This window comes from Coturnix japonica, chromosome 1, assembly GCF_054131305.1.
Source record: "Coturnix japonica strain WE chromosome 1, WE-NBRP24, whole genome shotgun sequence".
Lineage (NCBI taxonomy): Eukaryota > Metazoa > Chordata > Aves > Galliformes > Phasianidae > Coturnix > Coturnix japonica.
The window spans coordinates 13,749,992-13,773,378 of NC_140663.1; the positions used below are offsets into that span (position 1 = coordinate 13,749,992).

The 23,387-nt window shown below is 43.8% G+C and overlaps 1 protein-coding gene across 10 annotated transcripts in view; it reads right to left on the reverse strand.

The window, feature by feature from the left end:
* Nucleotides 1–1,480: 1,480 nt before the first annotated feature.
* Nucleotides 1,481–23,387, reverse strand: part of CELSR1 (cadherin EGF LAG seven-pass G-type receptor 1) — a 132,232-nt gene continuing 110,325 nt past the window's right edge. For 2 of the 10 annotated variants that reach the window (XM_085512462.1, XM_085512418.1), the window contains exons 23-35: nucleotides 20,912–21,038; nucleotides 20,205–20,405; nucleotides 18,061–18,235; nucleotides 13,836–13,948; nucleotides 13,084–13,163; nucleotides 11,624–11,750; nucleotides 9,101–9,226; nucleotides 8,266–8,360; nucleotides 7,606–7,709; nucleotides 6,652–6,819; nucleotides 5,466–5,666; nucleotides 4,905–5,169; nucleotides 1,481–3,480 (exon numbers count right to left, since the gene is read on the reverse strand). In XM_085512462.1, the coding sequence (XP_085368588.1) occupies nucleotides 3,456–3,480; nucleotides 4,905–5,169; nucleotides 5,466–5,666; nucleotides 6,652–6,819; nucleotides 7,606–7,709; nucleotides 8,266–8,360; nucleotides 9,101–9,226; nucleotides 11,624–11,750; nucleotides 13,084–13,163; nucleotides 13,836–13,948; nucleotides 18,061–18,235; nucleotides 20,205–20,405; nucleotides 20,912–21,038 (1,807 nt within the window). In that variant the 3' untranslated portion in view covers nucleotides 1,481–3,455. Of the gene's footprint in view, nucleotides 3,481–4,904; nucleotides 5,170–5,465; nucleotides 5,709–6,651; nucleotides 6,820–7,605; nucleotides 7,710–8,223; nucleotides 8,361–9,100; nucleotides 9,227–11,623; nucleotides 11,751–13,083; nucleotides 13,164–13,835; nucleotides 13,949–18,060; nucleotides 18,236–20,204; nucleotides 20,406–20,911; nucleotides 21,039–23,387 lie in introns of all 10 variants that reach the window. The other 8 variants (XM_085512323.1, XM_015851798.3, XM_085512368.1 and 5 more) reach the window with 5 other exon arrangements.

Here is a 23,387-nt window from a genome sequence, read left to right on the forward strand (position 1 = left end):
CTGTCCTGGCAGAGCCCAAAGGGGGTCCTGGGAGCACTTAGAGATATTTCTAAGTTCTTAGAAGTCACTAATGAATGAACATGGTCTGGAATATGGAACATGGGATAATTTCTTCTATGGAAGAGCAGTGATGCAGTGGCACAGGCTGCCTTGCAAGGTGCTGGAGTCACCGTCATGGAGGTGTGCAAGAACCACGGAGACGTGGCACTGAGGGACGCTGTTAGCGAGCAGTACTGGTGGGAATGGGCTCATGATTGGACTGGAGGATCTCAGAGGTCTTTTCTAACCTTAGTGGTTCTGTCATCCTATAATTTGCAGCACTCACATCTCACACCTCGTTTTCCCCTTTAACACAGTGCTGACACACTGGGTGAAGGAGCAGCAACAGATGGGACATGTCTTCAAGTAGAGCTTTTGGCACTGCCCAGCACTGCCATCAGCGCAGACCAATGCCTCCATTATGAGGTTTTGGGCACAACTCTGGGCAAGCAGAGATGTTTTATGGAATCTCTCCTGGGCTTTGTTTTATTTGGTAATTTCATTCATAGGCTGGATGACGAAATTAAAGGGAGCCTGTAAAACCTGCAGATGTTGCCAAAGGACTCCAGGCATCTTCACGGACAGGAGTAACGTCCAAAGGAGTATGAGAAATTGGAGAATGGATCCAAACCCAACAGGCTGATATGGAAAATGAGAGCAGTGCGAATTGCTGCTGACAGGGAGGAGAAGTGAACTTCTAAGTGCCAGCAGGAAGGAGTATGGCAGAAGGGTTGTGGGGCCCAGAGGCACCCGGGGCAGGCGGTGGTACAGTAACATTAACAAAAATCCCTTCGGGCTCATTGATAGCATTTGTTTAGTGCAAGTTTTGGCAGAGAGGTTTGCAAATCGAAGCTCCCCACCTTTGATTCTGCCCCTAAATCATTACATCAATGAAGCTCTCAGTGCCTCACCTTGCATCCTGACAGTTCATTGCCTAAAGTTTTGCAGCATTTACAGAATGATATTGGGCCAGGTGATATTGGGAAACACTTCATTTCCAGAGTGCTGCCAACAGCCTTGCAGGTCCCTGCTATGCCTCACAAGATCATTTAATGAAGGCTTGCACAACAGCCTGAGAAGTACAGTGCGAGCACAGCTTAGTGCTTGTTGGCTCAAGAAAGCCAAGAGCGGAGCCAAGGAAGTCAGAACTGCTCCTTCTGATTGCAGCCCTGGGGTCAGCCCCACCGCGGGGCTGGAGGCAGCGTCCCCTCCGACCCCTCTGTGGCAGGAGGCTGTGCTGGGCCTGGGTGGCTCTACACGCAATTCCTGGGCTTTCTTCCATGCGAATCCTGCAGGAACAATGGATACGGCTCTGAAGAGCTCTGAGCCCAAGAGGTGAAGCAAAACAAAAGCTGCCATGCCCAGACTTCATCCACAGCTTCAGCCTCCTGGTGAATCGAAGGCATCCCATTGAAAATAAACTCCAGAGGAGGAACACAAGTCCAAAAAAAAAACTCTTTAATTTATTGTAAATTCTCCTTTCATCTCTGCTGCAATTCCAGTGTTCTGCACATTAATAAATATACATTTGTTAAAAAAAAAACACCAACAAACATCCTCCAGTGTCTGATCTGCCATAAAGCTTTTCAAAAGTCATAAAAAATAGGCTTTAATTTTACTTCTTTTTTTTTGTCATTAATACAACGGACCCTCCTTGACTGCAACAGTTCTGATCCAAGTAAGACTACCTACATCTCAATGGGACAAAATATACACACACGGATGTGAAACTTCTCCACGCGGTGCCCGAGCGCACGGCCAAGGGTCAGACACCAAAACATTCAAAATGGCTTTTGTCAGCCAGAGGATTTCACACAGCAGGTTGTGTCACTTGTAGAGGAAGGGAGCCCTCCCTCCCCTTCCAAAAGCCTGCGAAGTGCATTCAAAAATGCACAGGAATATATCAAAGCTGAGACCGACACGTACTTTATTTCTCTTCCCCCACCCCCGCATTCCCGCATTCTATGTAGTGATTTGCTGCACCTCTCCTTGGTTCCCACTGGTGCAAAGGAAAGCTCATGCGTTCCCTCAGGGCTGCATGGAACGTGAGGAGCCCCAGGAGCGTTGGTGGCAGGCAGCAGCCTGTGGCTGTACCACCGACCATGGAACCTTAATCCTTCCACGCGCCTTTGGACACACCAGAAGCTGGGAAGTGAAGCCTGGCGGTCCTTCCAGCCCCATGTTTCTGCTCTGATCAGCAACGTGCTGACTGCAGGAGGACAGGAATTAGCAGCGCCATGGATGCAATGCAGAACGCCCCTCATGTAGAACCTGGGAGGGGGACCCACTTCCTGATGTGCTGCTGCATTCCTGAGCCACACCAGCAGAGTCAGAGCAACCCCTCTCACTTACACCACTGATTCCTGCTAAGGGCAATGCTGATTTGAGTTCTGCCATACAAAGACGGCGTTGAGACCTTAAGACTAAGATACGATGTATTTTCAGTCCTGAAGTGCAGTTTCTGAACGTTTCAGTGCGCTGAGAGAAGAGGCCAAAACACCCAGAAGTGGAAAAAGCACAAAGCATTTCTTGTCACTTGCAGAAGAGGTTACAGAGGAACACGCTGCGTCCTGACAGTGCTCCACAACCTGTCAGCAAGGCTGACTGTATGCTGGGGCTTAGGAGTTCTCTGTACTGTGTTACTCTGCATGGCATGGCAGGCTGGTTCCCATGTAAACCTGTTACTTTAACCCAACGCCGAATTCAAGTAAAACTGTGCAACGTTTATATAAAAAATATCAAAACTCTTCAAATTGATTTCCCGTTATCAAATTCAGAAGATCAGTATAAATGGAAAATATACAAAAGGAGCTTTTCTCTTTCGCATCACCATACAAAATATATAAAAGTATCTACACTTTATATATATATGTATATATATATAAAGGGTGTTGTCTTTTTTCTGGAGACGACACGCCCATGGGGGTGGACATTGATGCTGGCATAGAACCTGAAGGACACTTGTTGGGACATCTCCTCTGCAGAGCGCAGCAGGCCGATGGGTCGCACTGCGGCCGGAGGGAAGTTGATGAGAGCCACCTGGCGGTGCCTGCCTGGAGGCAGGCGGGCTGACCTGCTGTGGGACTGTGGCGTAGCTTCTTTTCCTTTGCTTCTCCCCAGCAGCTATGCAGCCCCTGCAGCACTGTCCACACTGTGAGAAGGAACACAGCCCTTCCAGGCAGCCCTGCGGCCATTCCATGCATTTTGGCACGGGTTGACTTTGCAGGCAGCGTTACTCCGGAGCAGCCTCGCAGTGGGTGCAGCCGGCACTGTGTTCCCACTGTGAGCACCGGCGCTCTGCCAGGGCACCACCACCCTCGTCCTCTGGCTACGCAGTGACCCCGGCGAAGTTGGAGGCTCAGCCCCACGGCGAGGAGTCCAGAGCCGCGCAGCAGCCATCACAGCTCCCTGGTGGTTCAAATTGAAGTTTCGTTACTGCCTCTGTTAGTGGGAAGAAGGTGAGCATGCAGGGTTAGGGTTAAACAGGCACAGGCAAATGACCCCACCCAAATAGACCCTATCTTTTCATTAGGTCTCATGCTCCACTGATGCTTGCCAACTGAATGTTGCATGGGGATCACAGAATCAAAGGGACATCAAGAGATCATCAAGTCCAAGCACCCCATGCTAAAGCAGATTCCCTACAATAGGTTGCACTGCTAGGCATCCCAACTGGTCTTGAATATCTCCAGAGACGGAGTTTCCACAAGCTCTCTGGGCAACCTGTTCCAGTGCTCCGTCACCCTTACCATAAAGCTTTTCCACATGTTAGTATGGAACTTCCTATGCACAAGTGTTAGGCCATTGCTCCTTGTCCTACTGCTACACATCACCAAGAAGAGAATGCTCTTCCTGGGCACCCCCCGCGGGTGCAATGGGCCACAAGAGTTGTACAGCTGGTGGCTGAGATGCACTGTAGAGGAACGTTTACAGAGTGTATGTTTGGCTGACCTTTAGGTGAGGATGTGAGACTCACACACAGACCTTGTAGGCTGTTAGAAATGTATTTCAGGCATATTCATGCATTCCAAACCAGGATCTATTTCAACTGCCAGTCCCCAACAGCCCAAACATACACTTCTGTAGTGAGCTGGGAATGGTCTGCGCACCCTTGAGTCTAAAGCGTGGTGGGTTAAAGATGGGTGAAGAACTGTCTCTGGGTTTGAAGCAGGAGTAAGAATATTATTTGTGTTAGTAAAAGGAAGATGATGTGTGCAAAATGTTTACATAGACTTTACTCAAGGCTGTTCTTATTTTCAATGTGAAAACTGCGATGAGTAATGAGGTTTCTGAGAATACCCAGTGGCTGAAAGCTTGCTCAGCCTTTTGTTAATGTTTGATTTTGTTTAGAATGGCAAATACACACACTGTACGGTGGGTGGGAATCACACACCTGGTAACTTAGGGTCAGCAGCTCGACACAGAACTTCTCCCTGCAGCTGTTAGCCCTCCAGCCCAGGTAACATGCTCCTCCTGCTTGGCCGGACTCCCATCCCATTCTACCTCAGCATCACCCCAAACAATGCTGGGTTTCAATGGAGTTCTGCTCCTTTGGGTTTTGCCCCCACCTGCCCACTGCCACACCACCTCCTGGCCACCCAGGACACCTCCTGCTGGACATGCATCAAGAAATGCTGCTCCATGTATTGCCCTGCTCTAATCCTGCTCTTTAGGTCCCTGATACTGGCCACATTATAACTAACTGCACCCTGTGACATGTCCTGAAAGGTCTCAAACATCCTCCTTGCTACAAAACATGAGGATTGGTGAAAAAGAGAGGGGAAAAAACATGCTCCCATGGTCCAAGGTGTGCAGAGGTGAGAGGCTTGTGGAGGTCTGCCAGGGCATCCCCACATGGCACTTACTCTGAGTCTGATGTCTCAGCATGTCCTGTTCCCACATGGACGTTCATGGCCATGCCATTGAGCTGGTCTCGAGACTGCTCCCTCCGAGCATTTTTTACTGTCACCCCTGAGTCTGAAGGCGAGCGGACCCCATCATTAGTCCCCAGGGAAGTAGTCCTGGATGAGATCGTGGTCTGATTGTAATCTGACAGCTTTTCACGCAGCCGGTTCTTTATATTCTTGTCAATCAGTGGGGGAGGGTAGGTGACTTTATTTTTTAAGATGCCTGTCATCAAAGAGAGGAAATAATCAGGATCTTGAAAAACATGAGTAAACTCATTATCGAACTGAACACATCTGAGAAATGACTCCTTGTATTTCTTAAGAATTCTGGTTTGTCACTTTATTTCAGAACCAAGAGATCAGAATTCACCAACCTACTACCTTCAAGCTTCCCCCCGGTAATACAGGCTGAAGCCATCAGGAAAGTGCTCTCTTAACGATCCCAGTCCCCTCCCAAACTGATGCTCATTACCACCCCAGTCTCACAGCCTGCCTGCAGAGCTGGACTGGCTGCACTACCTTTCCTCTGCTCCGGTTGCTGGTTGTTCTGGTGGGACAGAGGTCTGTTCTCCTTCTGCTGCCCATCATTCTCTTTGTCCTGCGGTGCTTCATTGCTGTGGTTCACCTGGTTTTCCCTGTGAAGCTCAACGTTGACCTTGGTCTCAACTTTGAGTTTTTGTTTCCCGCCGGGGTCCTCGCTGTCACTGGCCGTTATGCACTCTGTGGGCCAATAGGGTTTCACATGATTGGGAAGAGTATCAACTGCAATGCAAAAAAACACTAGCTCGAAAACCACTGCTGGAAAGGTTTTCCCAACTGCTGCCCAGCCAGTGTTATCTCCAGCAGCTGAGGAGGAAATGTGTGCCGAACTGCCAAATCAGACAGTCAAACTTGAGTGCTTCAGATGATCCCTGTTGGACTGCACTGCTGTTGGGGTGCAACAAAGCCCTCAAAATACCTCAGGTGGGATGGCAGGGCACCCAACTCTGCCTAGAGCAAGGCTGTGGCTCCACAGAGAGGTGTAAGATAAACCTAACCCTCATCTCTCCAGTGATGGAAATCCCCCACGCTTCTCAGGGACAGTGGTTTCTGAGGGATGAGGGCAGTGAGGTACCTCTTGCAGAGTCTGTGCGAAGCACCACAGGTTTGAAACTGCTTTACCTATTAGTCTAAGCTAACCTATCTTTATGACATGAACTGTGCTTGGGAATGCCCATACCTTGCCACACATTATTGATGTTGGTGGCCAATGATTTCCAGCACTTTGGGTCCATGGCCTCCCATGGCCCTGCTATATCCAGATGCCTGTGCTGCACAAAGAGAGTAAGTACTTCTTCCTTATGCCTACAAAATAAACAGCTCCCTCCTCCTCTTCCTCTCCTTTTGCATTTTGCTGGCTGTGTAGCACCATTTCCAAGTGCTGCTGGGACCTGCCTGCAAAACATGTTGACTGCTGTCTGCTCGAGCATGGTGAAGCTGCAGATTTGCTCCAGCATCTTTTAACTTGCGCTCATTTTCCCCTGTGAACAAACTCTTGAAAGGAAGAAAGGCCTCTAAGCTGGAGACAAGGATCAATCTGCAGTAGCAAAGCACCGCACTAGGGATGCCATCTCAAATATGTACTACCCTGGTAAATTTGTTACATCTACTTTAAAGCTATTTTGAAGAAAATAAAACCTCTGCTCTCCCCTTGCATCAGGAGTACCTTTGGGTGTGCTGTGGAGAGGGCCACGCTCATTGTTCTTGGCAGTGGATGCGTTCCACTTTTTCTCTGGCTCAAGCCCATCTTCTTCACTGTCTGATGAATGGGAGGAGGCATAAGAGCTGCTGTGCTCATCAAGGGACAATTCGCTGTCTGAGTCTGAGTCATGCTCTGCAAATACAGACAGGAGAAATACAGCAATGAGAGGGTGATCAGGAGCTGGACACGTCTGTCTGCAATGCATAAAGAAAAAGAAAAGGTGTCTGGCTCAGGATGTGCCAGGGATGTGCACTTACACCCACAAGTGCTCTCAAGATTAACTCAGAAGGACTGCAGCGTCTGCCTAAGTCTCTATGGGAAGCACAAGTGCTCTGTTCAGCTAATGGGAGCTGCAGAACAGAATGTAGATGCTTTTTGCACAATTCAGTACTCAGAACAGTAACTACACGGGATCTCAATCAACACAACAACTGGCAAGCCCAGGTACTTAGAAATATAAAAAAGTCTGCAGATGTACTCTTAAAAACTGCTACAAGGCAATAAAATTTAACAGCAAGACCCAAAGTGAAAGGAAATCAAACAAGAGACACTTCTCATTTTCTTGTATGAAATGCACAGTCATAAAAAAGGATACTGCCTCAAGGTCTCACACATTAAAAGATGTCCAATTAAAAGTCTAGAGCAGCAGTACATAATTTGTGAGAAAGAAAAGGGACGCCAGAAACTGTCAACAGCTGTGACAGCTGTCAGATTAAAACTGAGCCATCACAAGAAGCAGATACATATTTCCATTCCAGAATTCCCTAGTAAGGCAACCACTGCATATCTCCTCGTGCCAACAGCATAATGAGAATGAGATGCAGAGTAACTGCTCCTCCTATTACAGGAGGCTTTGAAAAAGTTGCTGAGAAGGGAAAGGTTCACAAATGGGTCAAAGCACTTAAAAGTAATTCTTACCATTGGATTTAGATGGATTCCTGTGAAAAATGGAGGAATCTGCTTCTGTCTGACCAGCCCTTGCTTGACTTGAGGATCCACTGAGCTTATGAGCAGCATCATCCCTTAGAGGATAAAAACAGGGGACACCTTTCTTGGTCATTTCACTGTTCTTACAACAAGGCAGACATGCAGATGAGATCCTTGTGGTCAAATACAGCCAGCTGCAGCGCATGCTAGTCAGCCCTTGCTTATTTGATTGCCAATGTAGGCACTTATACAGCAAGACACAGGTAATGCCAGCCTCAGAGACATGAATCGAACTCTGAAAAAGCCTGATGTTAATAATCTAAATCCTGCTCCTTGAAACACATCTGTATTTTAACTGGCAAGCGGCACAGCCGAAATAGTTAACACAGCAGCTATGTTAACCACTGCACTGCTGGAAGTCACCGTTGCTAAGATGCATGCAAAAGAAAACACACAAAAGAAAATGACAGTCACATGAAACATAACTGTTAAGACACAGAGCAAGTAACATTCAAACCCAAACATTTCTCTTTTGCTTTTTGTTTTCCACAAGAGTAATGAAAAAGGAAAGGCAAGCACCTGAAAGCCATGCACCTGCCACCGGATTACCTGAGGATATAAGCAAGGTAGCTATTGTGGCTCTTGGCTGACCTGACGGTGCTTTCTAGGGAGACAGTGGATTCCCCAATGGTTGTGCGATACATATTTGGCTCTTCTATGTATGTGTTGTTACAGTTCAGAGATCGCTGGAGGGGAAATAAAAGACACAAAGCAACAGTGAATGATAAGAGGCATTGTTTTAAACGTAACACAGTGGATTTCTGGTGTTCTAGACAGATCTTTCCATTCAGCAGGGACACAAACTGGGAGAGAGAGCACTTTGAATATTCAGAACTGGCGGACATGAGGCTCTCAGACCCAGCTCATCAGAAGAGTGTTGGTGCCTCATTTCCATTCACCAACTGATTGAAAACCTTTGCAGTTTTGAGCCTTAAAACCTCTTCTTCAATTTCCCACCTGGTAATAAAATCTAAGCATGCCATCCTCTACCTTTCCCAACCATTCCTACACTTTGCCTGGGAGACTAGCTGCAAGCAGGCACTGATTGCAACATGTTAGAGGGTACTTCCACAGTTCAAACTTATGGACTTAGGGCTCAACATCACAATCTGATCCTGTTAAGCTTACTAGTGTAGATGTCACCTGGATTGCAACATATATGGAGGAGTAATCAGTAATGTCTACTTACAAGTTTCATACTGCTTGTTACACAAATCAACACAACTATAACCAGAATAACACAAGTACCAAAGTGGTTCAGAATACCTCACATACAACTTCTGTGCTTGCTTTTCCTGAACTCTGCAGGAATCAAAAGCAATGAATTCCTATTGGATGTCCATGTTACACATGCTACCTGTTAAAAGTGCATTTAGGTAACTTCTACCAGCCAGAAGATGTTTTTTTTCCCCATCTTTTTCCTTACAGTTAATAATGTAGCTCTTGTTGCAGTGGAATCATCTGGAAGAGGTTTCTTTCCAGTTAAAGTGTTCTTCAAGTGCTTCCTGACTTCTTTGTTAAATACGCAGTGGAAGAAGAAAATGAACAGCCCCTGGATCATTTTAGAGAGAAGAAAATGAAATCTAAATGATTCATTACTACCAAACTGCAAACACAAACAAGTATTAGAGAACAGCATTTCTAAAACAACATACAAATTCCAGTTCCATTCTATGATTTCAACAGCAATAACTACTTCCTGTCTTTGACTGAAATGGCATTGACGGATTCCTTCTTCATAATTTGCTTCCGAACTTAAATGTTTATAAGTGGCCTTGGAAAATATACAAAACAATGTGTTCCTACAGGATCTATAGAGAAGAGCTCATAGTAGTTGTCACTCTGCCTCACAGTTTTCAATATATCCAATGGGGACATCAGTGCCACTGGAAAACATTTCAGGAAGTTTCATGGTTGTAGCTGCACTAAGTTTTTAGAGCTTTTACACTGATTATGAGACAAAATCAATAGCAGCACAGCAATATGTTCCCTGTACTCGGCTCTGGTGAGGCTTCATCTTGAGTACTGTGTTCAGTTTTGGGCTCCTCACTACAAGAAAGGCATCGAGGCCCTGGAATGTGTCCTGAGAAGGGCAATGAAACTGGTGAGGGGTCTGGAGCACAAGCCTTATGAGGAACATCTCAGGGAGCTGGGATTGTTTATCCTGGAGAAGAAAAGGATCAGGGGAGGCCTCATTATACTCTACAACTTCCTGAAGGGAGGTTGTGAGGAGGAGGGGCTTGGCCTCTTCTCCCAGGCAACAAACAGGACCTGAGGAAATGGCCCCAAGTTGTATCAGATGAGGTTTAGACTGGACATAAGAAGGAATTTTTTCTCTCAGAGGGTGGTCAGGAATAGCTACCCAGGGAGGTGGTGGAGTCCCTGGCAGTGTTCAAGAGGTGTCTGGATGAGGAGCTATGAGATATGATTTAGTGGTTTGCTGTAGCTACGGTAATGGGAGGATGGTTGGACTTGTAGGTCTTGTAGGTCCTTTCCAACCTTGTGATTCTATGATTCTATGATATCATGGCCTTTAGTAATAATCTCTGGAAATGGCGTACTTCTGTGGTAGGTGTCCTTAATATTGCTGCTAAGAGAACTTTAGAAAGCCTTGTAAGGCATGAGCAGATCCTGGGGTCAGAGAGCTTTTGTCCCTTACAGTCTTCCCTCTGGAAGGGAAAGGCACCGAAATCCTCAGGGCTGGGCAGCCTTTGGCCTGCCAGGAACACACTACTACATTTCTTGGGGGGTAGGGAGCATGCACGTGTATGTTCTCAGATATATTTGCTTTGAGGGAATTCATGCAGCTGCCAAACTGTTATCCATTTTGGTTGGAGATATAGTATATAGAAGCCAATCGCTCATGAAGTTGCAGCTGTACCAACATTACAAGATGCCTGCATTTCAAGATTGCAGCCAAAGCAATTGACTTAGAGTAACTTTAAACTTCAAGCTCCCTTTCTAAACATTCAATCAAATGCAATCTTAGTTGGCATTAGCACTTTGGGATTATTCATTAATAAAACTCACATAAATGTCTCTCTAAAGAATACAAGTTCAAAGAAGGCAATGACGTGAAACGCCACATACCACTGTGCCTCTCCAGGCAAGTTTGGAGAATTCCAGCCACTGGCTTTCCTCCCTTCTCATCAAGTTTATATTTAATTTTATTTCATTCTAGCCTTGCGGATGCCTGGTTTTACAGCCCAAGTGGGAGTATTTATTTTAGAGCACATCAAGTTGCAGTGGCAGAATATCCTTGTTCCAGGCTGGTCTATCTGATGTGCTCGCAAGGCCTGGACAGGCATCTCTATGGGAGACCCACCAGACTTTTTTCGCTTTCATTAAAATCTGTGGCCCTTGTGCTGTAACTCACAGCAGTGGCCTCCCACAGTGGCTGTTTTAATACTGTAGGCACTTGCCATAACAGTTACTGCTATCCTTGGTTACAGTCAAGTTATGATTAGCATGACTTCATGATTACTTTCATGCCAAATCTCCTACAAACCACATTATTCTACATCTTTAATCAACAACAGAGCAGATCAAACAGGTGATCCAGTAGATCCCTACTGCAGTGAGTCATATTTAGGAATCACCATTTGACTATTTTTCTTAAATGGTAACTTACACTGTGAAAGCAATAAAATGACTGTTAACAATGAGCTTGAAGAAGACAGCAGCAAAGATTTTGCCTCTGGAAAGATCGAGGTATAATTACCTACTGTTATTTATCTGTCATTTTCTGAGTGCACTTATCTTAGGATGACTGAAAGTGATAGATACAATTACTAGAAGCTATGGTTTTGGTGAACAGAGCCGTCCCTTTGAGAAAACAATATAAAAATTGTACTTAACACCTCAGTTACAAAGTTAGCCAACATTTACCTATTTTTGGGGTATAGCAGTGCATTCACTGAGGTCTTTCACTGGCAAAATGCTAACATACCTGCAAGCAGCTGAAAATGGCAAAGAGATAGTGAAATGTCATGACATCACTGTTCACTGCCATCAGCCCCAGGAGCCACGTGGCACTGATGAGCAGAAGGAGCAGGAATGCTGTCCGCAGCACCGAGCTGTGAAGTAAGCACACAAAAGCATTTGCAACACGGAGGAAATAGGAGGAAAGCCCAGCTTCTCAAAACAGGTGAGAAAAAATGTCTTATCCTTCTTGAGAGCCCACACAGACCTGGTGAGGAGTAAATGCCCATGATTCAGCAACTAGAAGGCCCTTGAGGCAGCGCTCACCAGCTTCCAATTCCCAACCCTCTCCCTGTGCTATCTAATGACTTAGAATATTCAGGTAAAAAAAAAAAAAAAAAAGAAAATAGGCAATTTCTTTTCAAGTCTGTTTCTAGGGTGATCTTCCAACAAACATGGCTGCTCGCCAAGCCCTACTGTTCAGTCTTGTTGACTCTGAGGCAGAGATTTGGGCGGTAAATGGCCAGGTCCGTCTCATTTCTGTTTGTTGAGTTCACTTTCACATTCTTTCCCAACGTTACAGCCCAAGGCTTTGGATTGAGAGCAGTCAGGGGAGTGTATGTTTGCTTAAAAACACTATTTACACAGACACTTTCAGAAGCTGGTGACAATTCTAGTGGCAAAAGTTTCATATTCTTAGCAAAACAGCTGACATTAAGTAGCAATTATACCCCATTTGTTTAGGGAGATTTAAGAAAAAAAACTTTTAAAAAACCCCAAAACTGAGATCTAATGCTGAGTAAGTAGCTATAGAAAGCCTTTTGAAATCTTATACAGCTACCAGTTTGTAAAAAGGGGCTGGGGCTGTCTTGACACCAGCTAATCGCATTGTAGTTCACAGGCAAATTCTAAGCTTTGGGCAAAATAAGACTTAATAGGAACATGCTGCTGCAACAGCTTGGAAAGGCGGCAGGTTTCAGCTTGTGGGTTTTCTGCTCATCCCACGGGGAATGGGATGGGGGTGGAGGCCAGTCCTCAGCACAGGAACCACAGTGGGTCCCTGCCTGACATGACCGATCATCCTGGTATGCATCAGGGAGATATTTCTGAACCATGGGTGAGCATGAGGAGACTCAGAATTATGCCCACCTGGAAATGCCAGGGGTGAGGTGAAGTGTTAGCAGGTAGCACGAGGAAAGAAACATGGCAGGACTATGATGACACCATATGGAAACCAATCTTTTCACTCTTCCCTCTCTTCTCCTGCCTACAGATGTCAGTGGTGCACAGCAACATGGCAGAGGTTTTTACAGAGTTGCCAAGGGAACCCCAGAAGTAGGTGCTGGTAAAGAGATTCCAGACTCTTCTACCAATGCAGACTGGCTATTTCACCAAATACCCTACTTATTTCCAACTCTGACTTTTAGGTAGTTTATTCCTTTGTTATTCCTGGCCAGAACTTCTACAGCTTTTTGAACCCAAACTTACATGACTCCAGTTTTTTCAAATGAACGTTGTCTTCGTCTGCACGATGCTTTCATTGCTAGTATAAAGATGACAGTGTTTATCTGAAAGGGAAATTGAAATAACAGCATGAGTTCTGTCTTCAAATTTGTTAAAGAGTTCTGTTTTCAGTGACAATGAAATTTTTATCCTAAAGTGGTTTGTAGTGCCAAGAACATTGTCCCTTTAATTCACATGTCTCTTCAAGTTCTAAAATTCATCTTGTTTCAAGCCAACTTCAGTCAAGACTGTTCTAGGATTCTATCTGAGTGAAGCACAGCATGACTATCCTGTGCAAAGGGGTCCTTCTGGTGATCACTTCCTGAGAGAAGCTTTGAGGGAGAAAAAACTCCAATTCTTTACAGTTCCTAACATTCGAATTATTTAATGTTTCTTTAGGAATTCTAGGTGAAGCAACTAGTTGCAGCTCAGTTCACTGACTTGTTTTACAAGCTGCCCAACCAACCCTTCAAACATGGAGCAAAGCAAGTGGGAAAAAAACAAGCATCTTTCTAGCCACAGGGCTGGACTGTCCACAAACAATCTTTGGACTATCAGCCCTTGGATTTCCAGAAGCTTAGCTCACATGTTCTCTTCAAGCAGAAGATGTGAGCTTGAGTGTACTGGTCTCTAAGATAAGGAATACTGGTGTTTCAGACTGTGACTATTGGTTGACAAAACATAATAGGAAGCAGAAAGGAAGAGGCAGCTCAGGATGTCAGCTGCATCATACTTACCACTACAACAATTACAATGGGCCCAGCAAAGCTCCAGATAAGGGTGTCATGCACAGACAACCAGCAGAAATCAGGGTTCCCGTAGCCTTGTGGATCCAGACCAACAGCAAGCCCTGAGTCACGAAAGGGAGAGATAGGTCATCAGAAAGGTGCTGATATATAACCAGGCACAGCAATAACATTGTCAAATCACTGCCTAGCAAATAAAATTATAATGGCAAGCTGTTTTCAATAGGACAATCTGGGAAATAAAAACCTAGATAAATATTAACATAAAACTTCTGTAAATCAAAACCCTTACGCTGGCTATCCCATATCAAATGACATTGATATTTGATTTGCCTACCAGAATGAAGTTCAGCTGCATAAATCTACAGTAAACGTAAGTCCCAACTTAATTCTGTTCCAGCAGTTTTATGGCCGTATTCACACAGAGCACTGAAACCTTCAGGGTGAGTGACATGCTGAGGAATTTCAATAAGCCTACAGCGCAGAATGACATGAATCATAACTAAGGAGATGTCTCTACTACAAAAAAGTGCATTCTTAGCTGCTGCGAGCTTACTGTCACTAAAATAACACCGGAGACAAAGGAACTCACGGGATTTAACTGCTTGAGCTCAGGAGCAGAGGCTGAGATTCATTTTGAGCTGCAAACCCAGGTAAGTGCCTACCTTGCATTGCTTTCAGCACTGCCTGAAATGGAGTTTGCTGATGCCCCGGGGCAGCTGAGTTAAGAACACGCCTTTTATTGTTTTATTTTTCAAAGCCTGGAAACTTCTGAGAGAACCTCAGAGTCCAACTTCTACCTACCGACCTACAGTGCTACCCAATTCTGTGCCCTACACCTTGCCCATATAGCAGCAATTGAGATTTCTGCCTTTGGCCTGCAAAATACTGCGGAGTTCTCCCTTCTACAAGAGGCAGAAATCGATCCCTACAAGGCCCTGAGCCAATGCCATATGGTAAATGGCTGCAGCATGTTGTGTGGGCACCAGGGGCACCTATTGCGCTGAGCAGATGACCTGCCTTGAGCAGGCGTCCAACGCTCAGGGCAATGCCGCTCTGTGCAGCGAGGATTTGTGCCTATTAATAACCATCATTCTGAGCTAAAGTCTGTGTGCTTTGACTAAAAGACTAAAAGAAGGGAGAGCTGTGTTTTACACTTACTGCATAAAAAATGGCACACGGCCAGCGTTCACATCTGGTACAGGCCTATGGTCTTGTGAAAACTAAACTGGCTATTTAGCAAAGCGGTGGGTATTGGATCTGCTTTCTCTGAAGTGTGGAATGAGATAGGACTGGTCTCTCTCTCTCTCTGTTCCCATTGGCTCTTCCACCGCTGCCTTCAGCAGTTGCCATCCAGAAAGAACAAGCCATAAATGATTAAGGGACCATAAAGTATTTTATACAGATGTAATTCTATAGACACAGGCTGTTTCCCAGGACTGGATTTCCCCATTAATGTGACTTAAGCTACAGTTTGACCAAACATCTGGCTCTATAAGTAACTGGCAGACTGCAGTATTTTTTCACTCCCCAAATCCTACCCTAAAGTCCCCCATTAAACACTGCAGTCTTCAGGTAAGCGGCTCAAATTTTACTGTCAACAATATGCGAAATAACACTTCATCCAAAGGAAGAACTAAGCCAATGCAGTTTAACATAAAGACCATTTTGGCACACCAATTACATGCTCTGAGTGTGCGGGCTGTACCACAGCTCCCTGATGCTCACAACTGGAAGGCCCAGCACCCATCCCACCACCACGCCAGGAGCACACCATGAAGCATGCTTTGACCCTTACGAGTTCTTGCAGGTCCTGCAGTGAGTGCACACCAGCCTTACTTCTGTCCTGACTCACTGCCTTGCTAAGGATTCACAGCAAATTTAGAGATCTGGCAAATACTATGATATGGTTTAAGGATTTAAGGATGATGTAAGAACCTGTTTTAACATGAGCTCTTGATGGCAAGCAGTTATTGCAAGCGTACGCCAGTCAGTTAGCGTGTTACCACAAAGAGGGGTCTTGTTGGATGCCAAATCCAGAATGTTATTCCCGAGGCAAGGAAGTCATAAAACCCCTTTCCTAGATGGATCAAACTACACCTTAAAATGAGCCAGCTTAAAGTGAATTTAATTTGCTTTAAGCAAATTCCACTATTGTTCCCCACAGAGGAATATTCCACATCCTTACCCTTTTGATGGCCGTAAGCCTCCTCCCACCCTCAATCCTACATTTATTCACAGCAATTTGCTTTTGTATGGAGCGATTAAATGTGGTTCTTCACCACTGGACCTTATGTAAACATATTGTTAAGACATTTTTCACCCTAAGGTTCAGGTTTCCCACATAGCCTGGTCCCATCACAGATCCCTTAGGAAGAATATGTCCCAGTTCAAAGCAAATGTGATTTTGAGCATAAAAAATATGAAGAAGAAAAAAAGAATAACAGGTTAAATCGACTGCTGCTGTAGGTTCGTTTTTTTCAGGATATCTGCAAAAGAAATGCACAGTTATCCTTTAAATACAATTAAAATGTCCTTCTGATGACCAAGACTAGAGTTCTTTCCCACACCTCAACTTTTCCACTACTGAACAACATACACAATCCTTCTCTCATCAAGGAATGTAAAAGAAATGGTGTTCAAAATGCATGTTAACAAGTTGGAACCTTCTCTAGATAATAAACTTTAAAATCTGTTACAGAAACTTATCTGAAATACGTACAGTAACAAAACTAATCCAAGGGCAAGAAATCCCAACGGCACTATTTATAAGGAAACCAGTTTTCTATTCAGATGATTTCTGAACCTGGAAGGTTAAACCCGTGGCTCAGCTTTCTTGATTCACTATTAATTACACAAAATCCTCTGAATCCTTCAGTAAAAAGGATCTGACTTCCTTGTTTAAGTTAACTGTAAATCAGTGGGTACAGAATTTATAGTACAAGAGACGCCTTGGAGCCATATTTCATTATATATATAGTTTTAATACTGAAAAATCGTTCCATGTTACAAGGAACTATTTCTAATCAGAGGAAGGAAAAAGTGGTGCACTTGTAACGTACAGATAATATCATACTGCTGCTGAGACACTCTCAAGTCACTAAAATTCATGGGAAACCAAACAAGAGATGGAAAATCCTTCAGATGAAATACTACTGAGGAGCTACGTGCTCTGAAACACAAAGTGTTCCCTTCCATCAGGTGATAATACTTCTCTTCTACCAGAAATGACACTGCCCACTATCTGATGGCACTGAATATTTCTGTGTACACTGCAGTGGTGCTGGTAACAGCTGCACAGGTCTGAAATGCTACAGAAACCAAAGATGTTTTCTATTTGAAGTGCTGGGGTCATGTCCAGAGTGGTGGAGCCCTCTGGACCTTCCACTGCAACCTGGATAAACTGACAGAAGTGGAAAATACTTATGCCCATCTTTTTGACGTAGAAAAACTTACCGTGTCTCCAGATAGGACACTCTTCCTCCCTATGCTAAGTTTCTTTCAATATATTATTAATAGTATAAAAATAGTATAAGACTCTCCTTTAAGTCACACACACACAAAAAAAACAACATATATTTTCAGAAGTCTAACTTGTTCCACAATTATTTTTCCAAGTGTACATGATTGATAGATATTTATTTGATTGCGGAGATATGTAAATTTCTGTCATTGCTGACAGGATGCTGTTATCCATAAAATCAATGAGTAAAAGTTAACTGTCTGCCAAAGATCTGATTTCCCATATGGCAACAGATACACGCTGAAATATCTGAAGCAAAAAACCCCTCTCCAACTGTTGTGCGAAGCGCTTCCCAAGGAGCTGTCTGCCTGCATTAAGGCAGCACCATGTGCTAAGGGTAGCACTGGAAATGTCTGACTGCAAAAATAGGAACGGTGAGGGCGGAGATAGATGGGCTCCTGCAGAACAGCCTGGAACAGTTTAAAAGATCACTGCCTCCAGCTTTTCATTACTTTTCCTCAACTGGAAGTTATTGCTTTTCTATCTGAAATGATGTAAAAGGCTGTTTTGAGTATTCCCAGCTCATTTTCAAGCCAAGTAAAATAGAGCTGCTGAAATCCCCTTCGGAAAGCATTTACTGCTGGTCAGGGGCACTGCAGTGGGAACACCCAGTGAAAGATACACAGTGAAGGATAACAGTGCACACTTTTTGCAAGGAAAGTAAACAAAGTTTCTTTGGAGGGTTGAGGGTACCTGTGATAATGGCAGGAATGCCCCAGCCAACGACGTAGTAGAACCGCATGTGCCCAAAGTTGATGTTCCTCACTTCAGTCAGCATCCGGTAGATGTGGAGCTGCTCCACGAACATCCACGCAAAGGTACTCATGTAGAAGTAGTGCAGGAGGATGGCAATCACTGTACACACAAACTGCAAAGGGAAAGGGCAAGGAAATTAGAGCTGCTTTTCTGAAATATGCAGCCTGGTGAGTCACAGGCCTCCCAGTGCAGCTAGAGAGAAGTGTGACAGGAAGACTTGGTGTCTCCCATTTACACATCAAGGGCCAGCCAGCCTCTGCCTTTTTCTGCTACTTTGCTCTTCCCAGTGAGAGAGCTGCCTCTCAATGGAACTGCATCATTTTGGTATAGTTTTGCTTTTATTTTACTTTTTATTTTATTATTTTGTGCTGATATTTGTAAATAACTTGTATTTGGCAAAGGTGGGGGGAAAGTGAGAGAAAGATTTTAGATTTTCAGCTGAGATCCTTCCTGCTCTTGAAAACTTCCTTTCTAGGGAGAGAAATCAAAGAGGCTTCAGTCCAGGAAGAGTGAATATTCCTAATATCAACTTTACTGAGGATTTTATATTATGAGCACCAGCTTTCTGGATTCACTTACTGTATCAGCTCTATTCCAGTGTCAAGTGCTATTGAAAAAATGTCTCACCAAATAAAAGGCCTTTCCTCCCTCTATGTAAGCGGGGCTTTTTTGTTTCTACTGGCACATGTTTATGAGTAGACTCTTGCCCTGAACATTACCTTTTTCAGGTAAGAAAAAAAAAAGTAAGTAAATCAATTTCCATCAATTGTCCAGGGAAAGATTAAAACCTCACCCAGAAATGTGACTGTTAATTCACAGAAACCCATAAAAGCCAGGCTGGGTGCCAAGCAGAGCAGCATTATTTGTGCTCCAGCATTCTTTCCCTCTTTATGTTCATCAGTGCATGACTCGTTAGACAACTCTCATTCCATACAGACAGATGAATAATTGTCTCAAGTAGACATGGCTTACGACCCTCCTACCTTCTCAGATTGACTTGGTAGGCTGTAAGGAGTGGCTTCCTGCTCTATGAAATGCATTCTGCAACTTAAAAGATATTCCTAAGTGGGTTCAGGGTTTGGGCTGTTTCACTGAGCCCTGGTAACAGTGCAGGACAGGATAACAGCCCTAAAGTCTGAAAATGGGAAGCAGTGGAAGAGAACAACCTTGCAAAGTACAACCAGCAGTAGTTGTGGCACGGCTAAGGGCTAAAGTGAACCATTTTACTGCTCTTATAAGCATTTGCTTGGTGCTCCATGATATTACAAAAAGAATGTGGAGATGAGAAGCCATCTCTCACTACCTGAGTTTTGCAAGGTGCTGCAGACACCTAGGCTTGTCACTCTGCTCCACAGTATTCATGTGAGAACTGAAAGCATGTAAACTCCCTGCTAATGAAATACAGTGAAAAATGAGTGCCGTGCCCAAGAAAGCATGAGAAAGGACACAGTACACAGAATGCTGTGGATCAATTGGCCAGGTGAGTTCATGTGAGAAAGTTATTTTAATATGCAAACTCTTACTATACTATGAAGACAATGCAGGTCACACATGATGTGAGGCCATATCTCACACCAGCCTCTGCTAAAGAATCTGCCCCCTTCCTTCTTACGGCCCTTCTTTAAATAATGAAAGGCCTTTCTTTTCAAGATTTAGATTAAAACGTGACATGTACAAGAAGGATTTCTAGAAGACAAATTTTCTTTAGGTTAATCTTTATGCTAAAATTCTGAATATTCTTTATAAGTGCTAAGGACAAACTTTTTATTGCATCTCATTATCCATCTGTCTGCTGTCCATTTGGTAAAGGAGGATGAGAAGCTTGGACCACTTGTCTGTCTACCACCTGTCTGCATGGTAGCCATGACTCTGGAGATGAGTGCTACTAAGAATTAAGAGCAGTATTACATATAATGCTATGGAGCTAAAATAGTCAGAATAAATTCTGACATTTAAACAACATTTAGGCCAAGCAGAAGTAAAAAAGAAGAGAAAGTGAAACAGGAGCAGATAAAAGTCACAGTAGGAGCCCTTGATTTAGAGTCTGACAACTCTTGCAGTAAGGATGAAGTAACTCTTACCGGGTTTTCGGTTTGGTTGATTCCAATGAGGAAGACAAGCTCGGAGAAGAAAAGGGCAGCCACCAGGTTCTTGTGGATGCTGTGCAAGTTGGACCGCAGTGTGCGGATCAGAACCAGCAGGATGAAGGTAATCAGCAAAGCCACCAATGAGATGGAAACAGTCGTGTAAGTGACAATCTTCAGAGGAAGCACCTCCCCATTCTGCAGGAAGAGAGATTGACACAACTTCTGAGTTTTTTCTTTCTTTTCTTCCAGTCTGACCTACTACATGGAAAGTCAATGCTTCCATTACAATCAATGCACACATTTGCTTCAAGCCAAGAGGAGTGGGTGGTGCCACCTCTTGAGTCACTCTACATTTTGAGCATGCATGGGCAGCATCCAGAAGGAGCAGGGAGCTCAGTGGGAACCTTAGTGTATTTCAGGCTGGATTGCCCCTCTTGAGGCTGTCCTGAAATGCTAAAAAAACCTGTGGAGCTTATGTCCTTGCTCCTACTATTGCAGTTCTACATGTACCTAATATTAAGAGATGCCACAGCTAATATGTATCTGTTATCCTCTTTACATTCCTTTCACTGCATGGCCTTCTGCAGCACAGGCTATTACAGATATGAACTGCTGGCTATGTCATGCAACAACCAGTTAGTTCCAAAGCTCCTTGAAGACCAGAACCCATCCCACTGAGGCACAAGCCTGGGATCACCCACCTCCCGTTTTGAAATGTCCATCAGGACAGCAAAGCTGGTCAAATGGTTGCACTGGCAGGCGATGTGGCTCTGATTTCTGGAGAACAGCTCACATCCTCTGGAAGACCAGGCACCTGTTCCGCCAATCCTGCAGGGAAAAAACGCATCTATGGGAGCCATCCTCAGAACTCACCCTCAACTCTTGCTGTCACTGCTCTCCATGACAGCTTTCACTCCACAAACAGAGAAGACTGTATGTATCAAGACAGAAATATTTATAGCGGTCACCTGCCTGACAATATAACCCACTTAAAAAGCCCTGAGTTGAAGTATTGCTCGCCAGCTGTTGTGGCTTTGCAAAAACCTATTTTGAGTTAAAAATAATTTTTTTAAGTCCTTATTTTGTGTCATTGATCATACAAGCAATATGGGGAAGTGATTGCACGGAGCAAACTGGCTATAGAAGCATATGAGGTAAAAAATACTGAAATCACAGAGACATGTTTTTCAGCCATCTCCATGTCCCTCCACTTAGTAAAACTCTTACATGAAATGTATTTTAGCAGAAATATGATTTCATCCCAATATTCCTCTAGAAAGTAGGCAAGAAAAGTTAAAAACAGGAGATAACATTTTATATCAGGAAATGTCCTGTATTAACATCATGAAGGAACCGATCCCTTAACAATTCTACCCTATTTAGCCCTGTCTAACTCCAGAAAAGATTTTGTGTCTATATTAATTATTCTATCCTGAAGCTAATGAGTAATAAAAATTCTTTTGTGATTATTGAAAAGGGTTTTTCTCTTCAAGAGATCACCGGTGTAATCATTTACATTCAGTAATGAAACATTTGTTAAATAGTTTTAATATTCCTTTCTCTTGAAAAGTACTCACATTTTAGAAAAACTCTTTTATTATGTTTATAAGCTCCGTTATAATTGTGGCTGTAGGAAAATGTAACAGACAACAACGCCACTGAGGTTAACAGCAAATAGCAAATGGATGAATCACATCAGAGATAATGAGTTATTCAAGCCTATACAGTGTTTAAAAATTTATGAAAAAGGGACTTGCCGTTTCCTCATCATTGGCAGAATCATCTGTACGTAGAAGAAATAGCACCTCTAGAAGTTGCTTATCTAACCTTTGTGCTGATACAATCTCAGACTACTTTACAAGCAGGCAAGTGGAGTAGTTTATTATTGCTAACAAAATAGATCTCTGTTTGCCTCCTGGATCCTTTTAATGATATAATCTCCATAAGCTTTTGACTAGGAGGCAAACATTTCCTAGGTTAGCTCGTGCTTCTTTTTCCAACACAGCATATTACCTTTCAGTGGATTTTTCCACAGATTTACTGGAGTTTTGGGGTCATTATAAAATGAGTAACAGCTATCCCTCTAACTGTGGTCTGACAATACCAGCCTTTTACCATATACCCGGTTTCATGGTTATATATGTAACACTTAAAATATTACGAAATATTAACAAGCATGCTGCTATCATAGAATGGCTTGGGTTGGAAGGGACCTCAAGGATCATCAAGGACTGCTATCTCTCAATACATGTTCTTTTGTTTTATCAACACTCCACAAGTATCTCCAGCAGGACTGTGCTGCTTCCACCTCACACCTCAAAAAATGACACACGAATATATAAAATTCTTCCATTTTTTCAGATCTTCAGTAATTATGTCTGTGTTTTTAATGTCACTTAATATGTTATACCTAAATTAGCCATATTTGAATATTTCATCTTTTCCCTCATACTTTTCTCCTAGATTCACCCTCTCCTTATGCTCACTGCCCTGTATTGTCTGCTTACTAATAAAAGCACGAGGTCTAAGGTCCCAAAGAAGATATTTCTTTCCCTCCATTTTTTCACTAAAGTAACTGAAAAAAGATACATAATAGAAAGCAAATGAAGGAAAGGTAAGCTGCTTCTTATCAGTGCCTCTTTCTTTGAGTTGATTTCTGATTCAAAAATGATTTCTGAGATTTACAGTCCTTTTTTTTTTAACCAACAATAGCTTTTAAATTTATTTTTTGCATAGCCCTGTCTGAGGCATCAGTGGTTGCTGCCTGCTCGCCTTGCACTCTGTCCATAAATGCAGCCCATAAAATAGCAGTCTTCTGGAGATGCACTCCTAAGAAGAGGACATGGGACAATGAGAGTCCTGACTAAGAGACCTCAGGTGAATCACAAATCCAGGCAGTGCACCTAGATTACATTTGTCTAGCTCTACATGTGCAGGCAAAAAGAATGGGCAAACAGATGGAGACTGTGAGATTTATTACTATTGGATAATACTGCAGAAAGACATGGTGGCACTGTATCTGTTAGAAACCACAAGGCTAGGCATTTGTTTGAACAGTTATGATGATTATTTGTTACTGTTCTGAGGTTAGCGGGAAGTGATTACTTGGCTCCACCCGGAACTATATGCCAGTTGAGTAAACTGACTGAAAAAGGTTATCCCTCCAGAATTATCCTC